Below are 15,975 nucleotides of genomic sequence, written 5' to 3' on the forward strand. Positions count from 1 at the left end.
AACAAGTCATACAATGGCAAACAAATACTTTGTCATTCAAACAAGTAAAATTAGAATACCTGATATGAGTTCAAAACATTAATAATAAACTGAATAATTTTGTTACTTAAAATTACTTTGATGAAAGAATGACATAATGTAAATATTGTTACACACAAAAATTTTATTAAAATATATAGAACAATAATTATATCTTTAATTATTAAAAATCTTAATAATCAATAATAATAATATAGTAATACACAATAAATTAAAAAGAAATAATTCTTATGACATACAATGTATTTTTCTTTAATGGATAACATTAATGCACATTATTGAACAATTATGCTTATAACATACACTTAATTAGCACACGACATAACTATATCTGATTCAGCGTTGTAAGTTAGTTGTCTTCATTTCATACACTTTAAAACAGAATTAATTAAAATCAATGTAAGTAATACAACAAATCTTGTTTAAAAAAAAATTATGATAATTATTATTCTAAATAGTGATTTCACACTTAGATTTTGTATCAAAACTTATGTGAACACTTTCTTAAAATAATTAAACAGACTTATCCAAACTACTGCATCTAATTATAAAGCAGATAAGTACAAAAACTTCAAAATAGAAATTATCAAAACCAATCTTCATCCTCAACGCCATAAATGTTTGTTTTTTTCTGTTATGAAAATAAAAACAATCAAACATTCAAAGGGAGTAGCAATGAATTGTATTACAATAATTTAGTTGATATAGTGACTTCACTGAACAAAAAATAAATTACCTATACAAACACTCAGAACAATAAATTCTTTCCAGATATTCACATGAAATTTTTTGGTGTATTACACGAAGTATGTTGATATTATCAAAATATTTTTTAATAAAATAGACGAAATGATAAATAAAATTCACAGCATTCTATACTACAATTAGAAACTATAACAATAAATTTTACCATAACATAAGGAAAATCCAAAACCTTAGGTACTTTACCATTATTAATAAAATAATAATGTAACAGTATGCTTGCCTGATTCAGTTCATTTATTATTAAGTGAAAGCCATACAAATCCATATAAATGAATGTTCCTTACAATTCAAATTAATGTGTAAAATTATTCTATTTTTAACAAAGTGTTATATAAATTTCAATCTGTTAACTAGATGTTCTAATGAAAAACCTCAAGTATTTAGAATTACTGTTTTTGAACTATAATTATTTAGATGATAACATATCAATCAAAATAAGCAATTTTTGAAAAAACCAATCACTTTAACGTTTTAGTAATAAGTTTATTAAAACAACTGATAAACAAATTAAATAGACAAGAAGCAAAGACTACACTTGTGGATCAAAATGGAAGATTTAAAACAAAATTTATTTACATTGATGTTTAAAAAACAATTCTAAAATAGAATATCCTTACGATATTATTGAAAGCATAAAATAAGTAAAAGTTTAATAGCATAAAAGTCAAACAAACGAAATCATAATTAGAAACTTACATTTGGAACTTTAAACAAGCTGATACCAGGAAGCTGCTTTTCTTTTCTCTTTTTTATCTCGGATGGATATCCTGTTTTACAGCCTGGGCAGTAACAAAACTTGCCCATAATTATTCGTTAAAAAAAACAAAAATAAATTTTATATAATATCGATATTTAATAGTAACACGTGCAGTTATAATGTGCACGTGTATTAAAGACGAATGAAAAATTAGTTGCACCAGTGGTAAGTAATGCCACCTAGGGGCAGTTTTGCATCCGCTATCCATAAAATTCTGGCGAATCACATTGTGGGGGGAATTTTACATTAAGCTGGGTCTCCATAACATACTCTAGACTCCATGCCATAGAGGCAAGTTGGCGACGAATTCCGTTTGCTCGTCGAGGAGGGAAGATAACGTTTCTATCGGAGGGAATCGGTTTTCCTCTGATCATGACGTTTACGCCTCTTCCTTCTCATTGGCTATAGGTTTAGACTATACCAGTTATCAAGTAATCAGTTCCAAATCTTTGTTCTTAGATAACGTGTACAAAATGCAAATACAAGTACAAAATACAAATAACGGTGTTAATTATATAAATATATATATATATATATATATATATATATATATATATATATATATATATATATATATATATATATATATATATATATATATATATATATATATATATATATATATATATATATATATATGTAACATAAAAGGCTTCAATTAATCTTTTTATGTTAGTTTCTCTGCTATAAAACTTCATCCTAATTAATTATTCTAAACGAAATACTTTCTCACACTTTTAAAAGCCACATCCTGTTCTTAAATCTATTTTTGGCTCAACTATGCATTTAATTAAGAGCAGGACATTTTTCCCTTTGCTCTTGTGTGGGAAACGTTCGATCTATCTCATAAACCAATAGCAACTACTAAGATTTCCCTCTTTCCCTAAATTAAGACATTTTACGGATTTTACTTTGCAAGATTTTCCCAAACATATAACCAAGGAGCGCAACTTTTCGTGTGCACTTTCACTCATTCTCATGACTGCTCTTGTCTAATAATTAATAAATAAATTTTGTACCCTCCTTCCCGACCTATGACCTGTTTTAATCCTTCCACTCGGCAACGACGTTATAAGTCGCCAGGATTGAACGGTCGGGAAGGGGTACAGTACATTAAAGATATTTAATATCTCATTTGAAATTAAATAAATCAACCTCGGAAGAGGGTACCTCAAAAATATGGAATAACTTCAAATCATTTTTTCAAATGGACATTTGGTAAATAAGCAGTCAAATTCTTCTTCAACTTATGGCAATAATTAATTCATCCTGTATCTTCATCAAAAAAAAAATAAAATAATCTCTTCAATCATCAAACGTTTAGTTTATTATAAATTATACCTACGCACAGTGGAACTAAACGATCATCCGTTTTCCATGTCTATGCTGCATATTTTGTCTACGTTCCTGAGAATACTAGAAAGCTGAGCTTCAATTCCTTCCTTGGACTAAAAAGAAAAACTGCATCGAATTCCTGTTAATTAAAATGTTTTATTGAAACTATCCCTTTGAGAAAGCGTTGATTTTGCCACTCTTAAGTGCTGAGCTGGATCTTATCGTCGATGAATAATTGTTCTCACACCCACGATGGTCTACTTAAATATTCGACATTCAAAAGAAAAATAAGCTTCAATTTCTCCGTCACTATTGGTGTTAATTTACGATTCATCTTAACGAAGAAACAAATTTTTTCCCTAGCAGCTCACGTCTTTGGTTTTGGAATTGTGTTTACGGAATTTCAACGCATTCCCATCTCTGTTGTGGTTTTCAAAATATCTCGGACTAATTCGAACTTTTTCAGGTATCCTTTGAGTTAAAGTTTTTTTACATTTCTCATAAATCAATTTCTTAAATGATTATGATTTTAATTTTTTCCCATATTTGATGTTTTAAAGTGAAACTACTTTTTATATATTGATAGTATTTACTGTTGAAATTTTTATTTCTTTAAATTTTTATTTTCAGTTAATCGATTTATTTGATTGAAAAGTGTTTCAAGAAATTATTTTCATATTGTTTTATGTGTTACAGCTTCTATGATTTTTTGGTTAGTAGAAATTATATTTTTGTTTTACAGTGTTTAGGGTTAAGATGAAAATGCCATTTAAATTTTTTTCTCTTCGTAATGCAACTGCAATAATTATTGAAATTCAATTTTAATATATGAATGCAATTACGGTGTGGCAAAAATTAAATCAAGAAATGTTAAAACTAATGCAAATAGTTTGGAAAAATGAATAAAATACTTGTTGTTAGAATATAAATTGAAGTACAACCAGACATTAATGCTTTAGTCCAACGTTGGTAATTAGTTTAAAGCTCTGTTCTAGCTCAGTGATTTCCATAAACAAATCGTTTCTTTATTTCTGAACTTTAATTCCAGCATACAGATAGGAAAATGATCAAACACAAATTGAAAAATTTAGTAACCAAATACACTTCAAAAAAACGTTTAAAATAGAAATGAAAATATTTGAATTTTCTAACACACAATTGTGACAAATTAAATTACTAATTAAGATCTCTGCACAGAAATTACTTTAAAAAATATCCAAACTAAAATTTTTGAAAAAAAAAGTAAAAAAATAATGTCCAAAAAGAAAGGAAGAAAGGTATAAATTAAAAAATGAAATAAATAAAAGGTAATTTGCAAATAAACCAAACTTGCACTTCAGATTAAAAATAAGGAAAATAGCTAGATCAGTCAAAAATTAAAAACTGATTTACCTTAATACCATATTAAATTTGAAAGTTTGTTTTGGATTTCAATTAGCGATAAATTGTGTTAAACGGGTTGTAATGTAAGATCTGAGAAGACTGATCATCTTTTCTGATTATAAAAGCAATTTGTCTTTACATTTTTCCTGAAATCCGGGTTAATAATTGCAATAAAAATACCAAGAAAGAAAATAAAAGTACAAATAAATAAATATAAAGAAAGTAGAAAGAAAAGAAAGTAGATGGAAGAATAAGAGAGAAAAAGAAAAGAAAAAAGGGTATAGAAGGTAAATTTTTGGACATAAAAAAAAAAAAAAAAAAAAAAAAAAAAATTCAAATAGCAGAATTGAAAATGATCTTGTGTTTTCTAATATTCTTGAGACTAAATATGATAATGGTGCGTAACATTGTCAAAATTATGTTGACAGAATTGTGCAAATCCAAGAAAATTAATTAATTCCTAACTTCAGTTGATTTTGAAAAAAAAAAAAATTTTGTCGATATTTAGCTATTAAAGTGACAAAAAATGAAAGGTAAATAATAAATAAAGTGAAATAAAGACAATACTGAAGTCTTGGTCTTCAGAATAACAACCACTGTGAGATTTTTTATTTTATTTTGTTTTCAAACAAGGTAAACAATACTCAAATCTAATTTCAGATTGAAATTTTTCCTGTAAAACTGTATTTTGCATTTTGTGTTTTACATTTTAAATTACACATTTTTAACAAATGTTTATAAATTTTTTTTATCATGATTGACGAGTTAACTTAAATAGTTTTTTTTATGAAGAATACTCCTTATAGTGAAAAAGCTGTGTTGTGATATTTAAACTAAAGACTTTTGAAACTGAAAAAACTGTTAAGTCAAAAAAACTGTTGAAAATGAACATTTTAAATTTGCTGATGCTACTACTACAGATTTTTAATTGTGTTAAAATTTTTACAGTGAGAACATATGTAAATGTTTTATAATTCATATATTACTTTTATATATTGTTACCATTACAAATTTGGTTATTTTATTTGTACTTCTACCATAGGGAAGATTTTGCAAATAGATAATTTCAAAATTTTTGGATTCTAATTAGACATTTTTGGCGAGGGGGGATGTAACATAAAAGGCTTCAATTAATCTTTTTATGTTAGTTTCTCTGCTATAAAACTTCATCCTAATTAATTATTCTAAACGAAATACTTTCTCACACTTTTAAAAGCCACATCCTGTTCTTAAATCTATTTTTGGCTCAACTATGCATTTAATTAAGAGCAGGACATTTTTCCCTTTGCTCTTGTGTGGGAAACGTTCGATCTATCTCATAAACCAATAGCAACTACTAAGATTTCCCTCTTTCCCTAAATTAAGACATTTTACGGATTTTACTTTGCAAGATTTTTACTAACATATAACCAAGGAGCGCAACTTTTCGTGTGCACTTTCACTCATTCTCATGACTGCTCTTGTCTAATAATTAATAAATAAATTTTAATTTTGTACCCTCCTTCCCGACCTATGACCTGTTTTAATCCTTCCACTCGGCAACGACGTTATATATATATATATATATATATATATATATATATATATATATATATATATATATATATATATATATATATATATATTTTTTTTTTTTTTAAAAGAAAAAAATGATTTTGATTTAACTCTTTTTGATTAGATTAAACTTAAATAAAAATTTTAAAAAGTCTTCAAAAGCAGCACAAATTTTTTTTTGAAATTTAATTCATATCATAATTCATAAATTTAATTCAATTCATTCATCAGAAAAACAAGTTTTATTTAATTATAATCCAATCAAATTTACTTTAACATTATTATTTTATTCATTTTCAATAAGAATAAAGATTTTAATGAGACTACTTCAATAGTTTGCGGTATAAAAAGTGATAAAAATTCAGAAAAACAAGTTTTATTTAATTATAATCCAATCAAATTTACTTTAACATTATTATTTAATTCATTTTCAATAAGAATAAAGATTTTAATGAGACTACTTCAATAGTTTGCCGTATCAAAAGTGGTTAAAAATTTAGAAAAACAAGTTTTATTTAATTATTATCCAATCAAATTTACTTTAACATTATTATTTTATTCCTTTTCAATTCGAATGAAGATTTTATTGGAACATATCTCTGGGGGTACTGGATTGGAGATCGATCCATCTCTGATTCAGGTCAAAATTACGATCTGTGGATGAAGGAATGGATGTATGAATGGGTCCGTCCTATAAACGGGTGTGACGTATGGTGTGGCAGAAGTCAAATTCTTGGCCATAGATGGCGCCACTGGTAAACAAGAACTATCGCACCTCCTCTGCCTAAACAGGCATAAGTCAGCAACAACATTTTATTGGTTGGAACTACTTTAATAGTTTGCAATTTCAAAGGTGATAAAAGAACAAGAAACAAGTTTTATTTCATAAATATAAGAATCAAAACGTGCAATTTTTATAACATTACTAAATAAGATATTATATAAAAGTATAGGGAAAAAAATTATTGGTGGACTCAAAATAAATGATAAGAAAATCTTCACAGAAAAATTTACATTTTTACACTAATAATTAATTGGGGTAATGGACCTACGAAAGCAAAGTATACATTTAAAATAATTTATCCTTAGAAGGCAACAGAGAACTATTTTGTTGATACGAAATAAATTTTAGATGTTTTTGTATGTAGTTTTAAAAACTTAAATAAACATCTATTATAAAATTAGTTACAGTGAGTTGACATAAGAGTTTCTTTGTTTCTTGAATTTGATTATATCAACCTGCACTTTAGTACTTGTAAAAGTAAAATGTAATTTTTGTTTTAAGGCTCTAAGACATTGAAAGTAAAAACACACTTCTGAGAAAACACCAAAACATGCCAATCCAATGCATCAGGCAGGTCAATGTAATTTGGTATTTATATTTCTTAGTTATTAAAGACAATGCTCTTCACAGTCATAAAATTTAAAAATTAACATTGAAAGATGAAATTATTATTAAATTTTAAAAGAAGAATTTTGTTTTTTAATATTCAAATTTGCGAAGAAATTCCCGAATCGGTAAATTAGTTTCAATGAATAATTTTTAATACTATTCAGATCTGATGCATTGTAAATTTGCCTCGTAATTAAAAAAAAACAAAAAAAAAAAAAAAAAAACGCATTGAGTTTTATGTTGCGCTTTAAATGTAACCAAGTCGCTAATATGGTGACTATAATTGTTTCTGACATAAATAACAGAAATTATTACTTTTTCTGATTTTCCTTTTTCTGTGAAACATTTTGCTTAACCCCTCTCATATTTATGATAAGATCATATGTGAGAGGCGACGAGTATAATGCGTTACACCCTGTCCTTTAAAAACAATGATTTTTTTGTCAATAATGTTAAAAGTCATTTTTTAAACATCTTGTAACATTAAAAATTTTACTTAACAAAATAAATTAGGATCCCACTTTTGTTCGACATATTTCAATAATCAAAAACTTCAAAGAATAACATTTAATGACATTTTAGTCTTTTCTTTAAGGGTCAAGTTTCAGAAACATTTCATTCACATTTGTAACTTTTTTAAATTCTTCCTGACCTTACATTTTTTAAAAGAAAATTTTAAAATGTTGTTTTTTTCTTTTAGATAGATAGATAGATAGAGAGAGAGAGGAGGAGGAGAGGGGGGACAAAAAATCTGAGAAAATTGTGTTGTATTTCCCCAAAAATCGTTTATAATGAATGGCTTGAAATTTGTGGTTATATATAATTATAAATTTAATTTTTTAATAATCTACATTGAACATTTAGTAATCTATGCACCATCAACCAACAACCATAAATTCCAACGTCAGGGCTTTATTGCTAGCATCCGTTGTAACACTTCAGAAATGGTGCAGGGATAATGTTCCCAGTACCATACTGTAAGATGATTTATGGATGGGAGGTCTTTTTGTGTGTTAGCGACGATTGATAAGATTTGGTTTTGAAATAGCCAGATATTATGTATATAAATACAATACACCATTTCTAACAATAAATTTATTAATTCTTTTAAAATGTCCGTGATAAATTGCAAAATTTCCTATTACTTACATAGATTTAGCTAAAAAAAAGGTTATTATTCACAAATTTATCTTTTCATAAGTCTTTATAAAATTTAATGCTTACATTTAAGCTTTATTTTTTTCTTTACAAATTTTGACAACAATTTTCTATTTCTTATAACCAGTTATAAGTTTCTTATAACCATTTATCCCACTAAAAATTAAATAAGTCTAAAGAATATTGCGACCCAGTTGCATATAATAAATTCAGAATAAATGCATTTGATGTAGATGTAAACATAAGTAACTCAAAAAGTTAATTACTAGACAGTTATATATCGGATATCAAATTATTGTACATTTTTCTTTTAAAATTTAATGATGTTTTCTTTACATAGAAATTCATATTTTCGCTATCATAAAAAGCAATCCCTAACAAGGCAACTGTTAAGCAAAAGGTTCAATCCTGTTTCTAATGTAACATTTGTAACTATTATACTTAAGAAGTAGGTGTTTGTATTTGTACACGTATTTATAAGAAATTCTTTTAATTTAAATAAATTTAAAAAATTCAAAATAAAAATAACTATTGCTAAAACCAATTACTTTTTCGTATATTGTCTGACTGAAATAAAATTTACGGAAAATATATTTATATCGATTGAAATTAGATGCAAAAATTTTTGAAAATAAAAAGCTTTTCTTCTGTAAATAATAAAGCTGGGTCGTTGACAGAATTTGTAATCTAAATCAACTGAACTAAATATAATAAATAACAGCTAAAGTAATAACTTTTTATAAACTATTCAATAAGTTCTGCATTCAAAAATTCAGAATAATCAATTCCGTGGAATCGGAGTTTAAGAAAAATTTGCTCCCCAATGATTATGAAAATGATTTAAACAAATGTTTATAACCATGAGTATGAAAATATTACTTGTATCAATATTATTGCAATTGTTTAAATTGTTACCTATTGCAAAATTAATTTATAATCTTTAAACGTTTTTGAGCATATTTATTTTACTGAAATATTAAAAAAGAACGCAGAAAGCTATTGAAACTGAGAGAAAATCGAACTTTTGATTTTTTGAAAAGGCCAAAACGTTATGATTAAATGAAAATAAATAATATTAATAACGGAAATATAAATCACCATTTAGATGGAAAAAAAGGGGGGCTGGGGACTTAAATAGTAGTGCTAAAGAAAATTCTTTAGAGGAATGTAATGTTTTTATTGTTTTTATTTTACTTTGTAACTCATTCTAATTACACCTTTAAGGTGATCTTTCAGAAATATTTCGTATTTTTACGAACTTTGAATTTATGATTTGAACTATCCACAAGTTAACATTGGCTCCTGTCTATTGCGAAATGTTAATTAAAAGTGTATTAAAGAAAAACTATTTCACAAATAATATAAAAATTTAGATAATAGCTTTTTTTCCAACTGAAATAAAAAGCTGTATTTGCTTTTAATTGTTCATTCTGCTTTTTTATTCACTCATTGTCTTAGTGTAAGCCTAAAGCTCTTTGTAACCGTTTAGTTTTATATATGAATATGATTGAATTCAGTACTTGCAGGAAGATGTAATTTCTAATGAATTTTACACATACATGCATGTTACTTTCGATTAGTATCTCATGTTGTTATTTGTAAGTTATATGTAAGTTGCATGTTATTTGTAACATGTTAACATGTTACATTGTTAACATGTTATTTGTAAGTTTTTGTGATGCACTAGTGTAGTTGTGCATCCCTGTGTTAGAATGCCCTATAAATACTAAAATAATTTTTTTTTTTTACCAAATTTATTGGACCAAAAAATATATATCCTAATTCAATGTATTTAGACTTGAAAAGTATAGTTGTAATAATTTATGTAATTAAAGAGTCATTTTGTGTAATAATATTTAAATAAGAAAATTTTGAAATTTCAGCGTAGAAGCTGGGGTCCAAAATGTTTTACTTCGCCATATTGGAAATGATCTTAGAAACATAGCCAATGACTTTGAAAGGTTAGTTTATTAATTCATTATTTGATAGTCACAACTTGATGGGTTTGAGTCTTTTTGTAGATTTAATCTAATAGAACTATCTGTTTTGCAATTTTAAAATTTGAGAGGTCTTCTCGAAGTATTCTTGCACTGCAGTCATATATGGCTGTTCCTTTGTATGTACCCTCTGGGGAAATAAACTTCGGCCAAGCTTTATTCCATGATTTTGTTCATGAAGAATTTGAGCAACAGGGATTAGATGCTACTGCTGTTATTGATAACTCAAATGAAGATATTATCAGAGAACATATGGCTATGGCACAAAATCTTATGAATGCTGAGATAGATGGGTAAATTTAATGAATTGTTAAAAAATATTGTATATTAAATAACTTTTGATGCAATTTTTTGTTCTCTAATCTTTTCAGATTGTGGCCACTTTGCAAAATTAACATTTTTCAGTTTCTTTTCTCGTAATTTTTCTGGCATTTAATATTTAAACCGTTTCTTGTGTAATGCAAAAATTCATCCGCATTGCCACGACAGCCCTTTGTGAGCCTGGGCCTTCCTCAGACGCTTTTCCCATTCTGCCCTTCTCCCAGCAATTGTTTCCCAGTTCTTTACTTTTAGGATGGCAAAATCCTCATCCACACAGTCCTTCCATCTCTTTTTGGGCCTTCCTCTTGGCCTTTTATTGGAGGGGGTTGCATTAGAGACTCTCAATGCTGTTCGTTCTGGGCTCATTCTCACTACATGCCCGGTCCATCGCATTCTACTTAATTTAATAGATTTAATGATATCATCGCCATCAAAGATTCTATATATTTCAAAATTATATCGTTTCCTCCAGTTGTCGTTATCGAGTATAGGGCCAAAGATGGTTCGTAGGATCTTCCTTTCGAAGGTTGCTAATAAATTCTCTTCCCTTTTTGTTGAAGTCCATGTCTCTGAAGCATAAGTCAAAACTGACTTGATTAATACCTTATAAAGTAAGATCTTAGTCTTTCTTTTAATTAAGTGAGATTTCAATAATGATCTTAAACCATAGAAGCAGCGATTGGCTGCGATTATTCTTTTTTTGATTTCAGGATTGATGTCATTTTGATAGTTTATTTCTGATCCTAAATGCAAAAATTAGACACATTTAATCTAAAATGTAAGATAGTGTATGTATAATCCACAAGCTAGCATTGTCTGGCCGGGATAGCCTGGTTGTTAGGGCACTGGACCCATGTCCTAGAGTTCGTGGGTTCGAACCCCTGCCGGCCGAAGACTCTCCGTGTGGTAAATGGTGACTAGTGCACTTTAAATCTGTCGAGTCGCAAAGTCCTCCATGTTCCCATAACAAATCAATACCTCTGGGGGTACTGATCAGGAGTTTCCTTGTCTTCTGTATTAGGTTCAAAATTACAAGGCTACGGAGTTGAACATTAGTAGTCGTTTACCCAAAATTGGGTCTGCTCTTCAACGACGGATATAAGATATAAGCTAACATTGCCTCCTAGGCATTGCATAATGCTAATTAAAAATGTATTAAAGAAAAACTATTTCACAAATAGTATACAAATTAAGATAATGTCTTTTTTTTCCCAACTGAAACAAAAAGCTGTGTTAGAAAGTTTTTATTTTTAATTGTTCATCTTGCTCTTTTATTCACTCATAGTCTTAGTGTAAGCACTTTGTAACCATTTAGTTTTATATATGACTATGATTTAATTCACTACTTGCAGGAAGATGTAATTTCTAATGAATTTTACACATCACTACATACATGCATGTTACTTTCGATTAGTATCTCATGCTGGCCTAACATGTATTTTTTGTATATTTTCGTGTTAGAATGCTCTATAAATACTAAAATTATTTTTTTTTGTTACCGAATATATTGGATGCTATCAAAATATATATATCCTAATTCGATGTATTTAGACTTTAAAAGTATAGTGGTAATAAGTTACGTAATTAAAGAGTCATTTTGTGTAATAATATTTAAATAAGAAAATTTTGAATTTTCAGCTTAGTGGCAGGGGTCCAAAATGTTTTACTTCACAGTATTGGAAGGGATCTTAGAAGCATAGCTAATGACTTTGCTGACAGTCCCCAAAGAGGACAGATTAAGCAATGCGCAAATTTAGTATGTATTATTTTGTTTTCTTGCCAATGTTGTTTAATATTCTCTGCTGAATTTGAGTTAGAAATTTTGAATTTATAGAAATATTTTTTTACCCCTCTTATTTATTCATATAATTTTATTAAAGTTGCATGTTTGTTTCTTGTTTACTTATTATAGTTTACTTATTATAGTATATATTTTAAAATTTGTTAAGAAAATATATGAATTTTCTAAAGAAAACAAGCGTTTTTAAAAAGTGCTTAAAGGTGCTTATTTTCGTTTTTTAAAAGCCTTTAAAGATGCTTTTTTCCATGGGTGTTTTTAAAAAGTGCTTAATTTTCCCTTTTCCGAAATGTGATATTTTTCTTTTCCATGCTGATTTTCGCCACAAATTATGCAAAAAGACATTGTCCTATTCAACGTTTCACAATTAATTCAGCCCCAATCTATTTCGGCTTACCGCCGGTGTATGGAAGGACCATTACATGTTTGATGAAATACTTGCGGGTCCACACTTGCGTATTCTGAGCTGGATTCAGTGGTAAGGATTTTTGACTCTCATGTGCAACCCTGCTGCATTTTGCAAGAGATTCTCAATTTCAGACTTCATTTTCCGCTCTCTGTAATAGAATCGAAAAATCTCTCAAATTTTTGCTGATTACGGGAACCAACTAAACACTGCCAATGTTTTTTTCTCTATCAGTGATAGAATTTCTCTTGTTAATTTCGTCGTTTGTGACACGCCATCGTCTTTGTCACTGTAAATAATACCGGATAAAACCATCAATTGTCAAAAACTTGCCAACCCCGTCTTTGATGATAGTTTATGATAGTTTTCAAAGGGCTTAAAAATATTTTTTGAGTGCTTGAAAAGTGCTTAAAAGGTGCTTATTTTTTGTTGAAAAATTTGGCTACCACGTCCTAGAAAATGGCTCACTTGATAAAAAAGTGCTACTTTTTCTCTTCATATTCTTGTATTCGTGCGCGTTTCCCCTTGTATAAAATTCCATTTATTCAAACAGCTCTTGATTTTATTATCAGTGGCGTACGCAAGGGAGGGCTTTAGAGGTTTAAACTCCCCCCTTGAGCTCAGACAAAATGGTAAAAATGAAAATTTTAGTAGAATTATGCGGGCTATTATTTTTTGAGACAATATATTTTTATTTCCCTTATGCCAATTTTATTTTTCTCACGGTATTTCTCAGAACACTGAAAAAACATTTACTATAATACGGTTGTACTTTTGAAACCAAATTCACGTTATACTGTTACGGACTGGTTTCTTTCTGTGCTGCCAGTCGCGATAGTTTTCGAGACGGGATTTCATTTGCGAGGTCTTTACGCGATGATTCTGGAATCCTACACGTTCTGTCGTGTTTGAGACAATTCGAGAATTTTGGAGTTGCGGTGAAAATTTATATAAAAGAGGGAACGGAGAACAGTGGCGTTAGTTAGTCAGACTAAGAGTTATCTCTGCCGTTTGTCTTTCGGAGTTCGTTGCTAAATCTGATTTGTTTTGTCTTAACAAAAAGTTCATTCAATCGCCGAACCCGTCATCGTCGTTATTTCGACTAGTGAAGAAATCAGTATTCATTCCAGCTCGAAGCTTTAAGATCGTAGCATAGTGGATATTTCTGTGCCAATATATATATTTGCACTTGGATCTTTAGGATGTCAAAACGCAAGAATTTAACAATTTTTAATTATTTTGAGAAAAAATCATGACCTGAAATTAGTGAGGTGACAGCATCTAGTACCAATGTAAGTTTTTCTGTTGAACAGAAATGTGACATTTCCGTTGAAGAAAACGTTTCTAGCACATCAAAATCTGATGAATGTGAAAGTGGCCCTCAAAGTGTTACTTCCCACCCATATGACATTGGACTTTTTTCAGAAGATATTACATGCGAGAAGATATTACATTATGTTCTTAAACTTAAAAAAATCAAATTAAAATTTAACTAAACAATGTTATCTAATTAAAAAGTCAAATTATCTAGCTGTCTAAATTAGGGAAATAATAGTGCTTTATTACATACTCGAATTTCTTTTAGTAGTTTCAGAAAATCATGAACACCCCCTTGAAAAAATTCTGCGTACGCCACTGTTTGTTATACTTATTCCAGTTTCATATTTGGCACTCATATTTTACTAATCATTTTTAGGTTGACCTGGAAGCACCTACTTTTGAAGGATTTTGGGCTTTACTGGAAGAAGTATTTAGACATGGTATCAATGTTTATAATATAGTTGCCTTGTTTTACTTTTGTTCTGATATTCTTATCAGATCTGTAAAAATGGAATTGGCAAGAATTGGAACAAATTTGTTTAGATGGGCTCTACTGTACATATCTGAACAAGTTTGCAGATGGGTTTATGAAAATGGTGGTTGGGTAAGTTAATTACTTTTATGTTTAATATGAATTAGTTTAGTGGCGTAAGTTTAATTCCGGCTTTGAAAAATTGAGTAATGTGATAGCTATTTCAATCGAATCATATTTTTATTACTACTACGCGTACTCTCAAACTTAACTAACTCTTCTTTCCCAAATTGTTCTGAGTCTGTTATAATCATCTTTAATAAATTCTCCTAGTTGTCATCCATAGGGATAAAAGCATTTTACCTGGTAGAATATTATTTATTTAATACTTTGAGTAAAGACATATATTATTATTGTATTATTATAATATTATGAGATATGATTATTGTTTGTGGAAGATTTTCATATTAAGATCTGTGTCAGAATAATCGCCAAGTCTTGGCAATTTCCGGGTGAGAGCCCGCAAGAAATTGATTGAAATATCACAGTAAGAGACAAACTCGAAAGGTATAACTCATAGTCACCCCCAGACAAACATCTAATGTTTTTTTTATATTTTTTATTAACTTTTTCGTTTAAAATCAATTTGGCGTCTTGGCGATTCTAGTTGGCGTGGCAGATTACATTACGAAAATAGCCCCTGTAGTGTATCTATCACTACAAAAATATAATTCCAATTTACTAGTATATAAGACATGTTAACTCGATCCTATGTTGGGGTACCTTTTCATAGATGAAGGTTGACTTTGTCGATAACTTCTCTCCCCACATTGGTGACCTTCGGACGTAATATGAGCACGCCTACCTTGGTAGAAACGCCCACTACGGTTTGAACACGCCTACTACGATGGATGGTCCACATTGAACCGTTGACTTGCTACTTGTGACTGAGACATTATCCGCCTCATCTTGCTGTTGCTACTCAGTTTCGATGACACATAACGTACAACGACTGCTAATGGCTACACAGGAGCGACCACGACTGTGAACTTAATACAGTTCTCCCGGCTTCTCGCAGAAACAGCAATGAATCAACTAGTGGTATCCGTTCATCGAATTCTATCACAAATATAATTCTGGTGGGGGAGTACTGTAGTGTATCTACCACTACAAAAATGTAATTCCAATTTATTAGTATATAATTCTATGGTGTAGTACCTTTTCAAAGATGAAGGTTGATATTGCCGAATTCTACTTTCCCCACAGCCCCTATTTTA

General features: G+C 28.9%; 1 protein-coding gene across 1 annotated transcript in view; it reads left to right on the forward strand.

The window, feature by feature from the left end:
• LOC107454098 (apoptosis regulator R11-like) overlaps positions 1 to 15,975 on the forward strand; it is a 49,435-nt gene that overhangs the window by 18,674 nt on the left and 14,786 nt on the right. The window contains exons 2-4 of the mRNA XM_087161559.1: positions 10,268 to 10,345; positions 12,341 to 12,458; positions 14,603 to 14,830. Of these exons, the coding sequence (XP_087017685.1) occupies positions 10,268 to 10,345; positions 12,341 to 12,458; positions 14,603 to 14,830 (424 nt within the window). The remainder of the gene's footprint in view (positions 1 to 10,267; positions 10,346 to 12,340; positions 12,459 to 14,602; positions 14,831 to 15,975) is intronic.

The sequence above is a fragment of the Parasteatoda tepidariorum genome, chromosome 4, assembly GCF_982258835.1.
Source record: "Parasteatoda tepidariorum strain Cologne lab strain chromosome 4, Ptep-v5.0, whole genome shotgun sequence".
Lineage (NCBI taxonomy): Eukaryota > Metazoa > Arthropoda > Arachnida > Araneae > Theridiidae > Parasteatoda > Parasteatoda tepidariorum.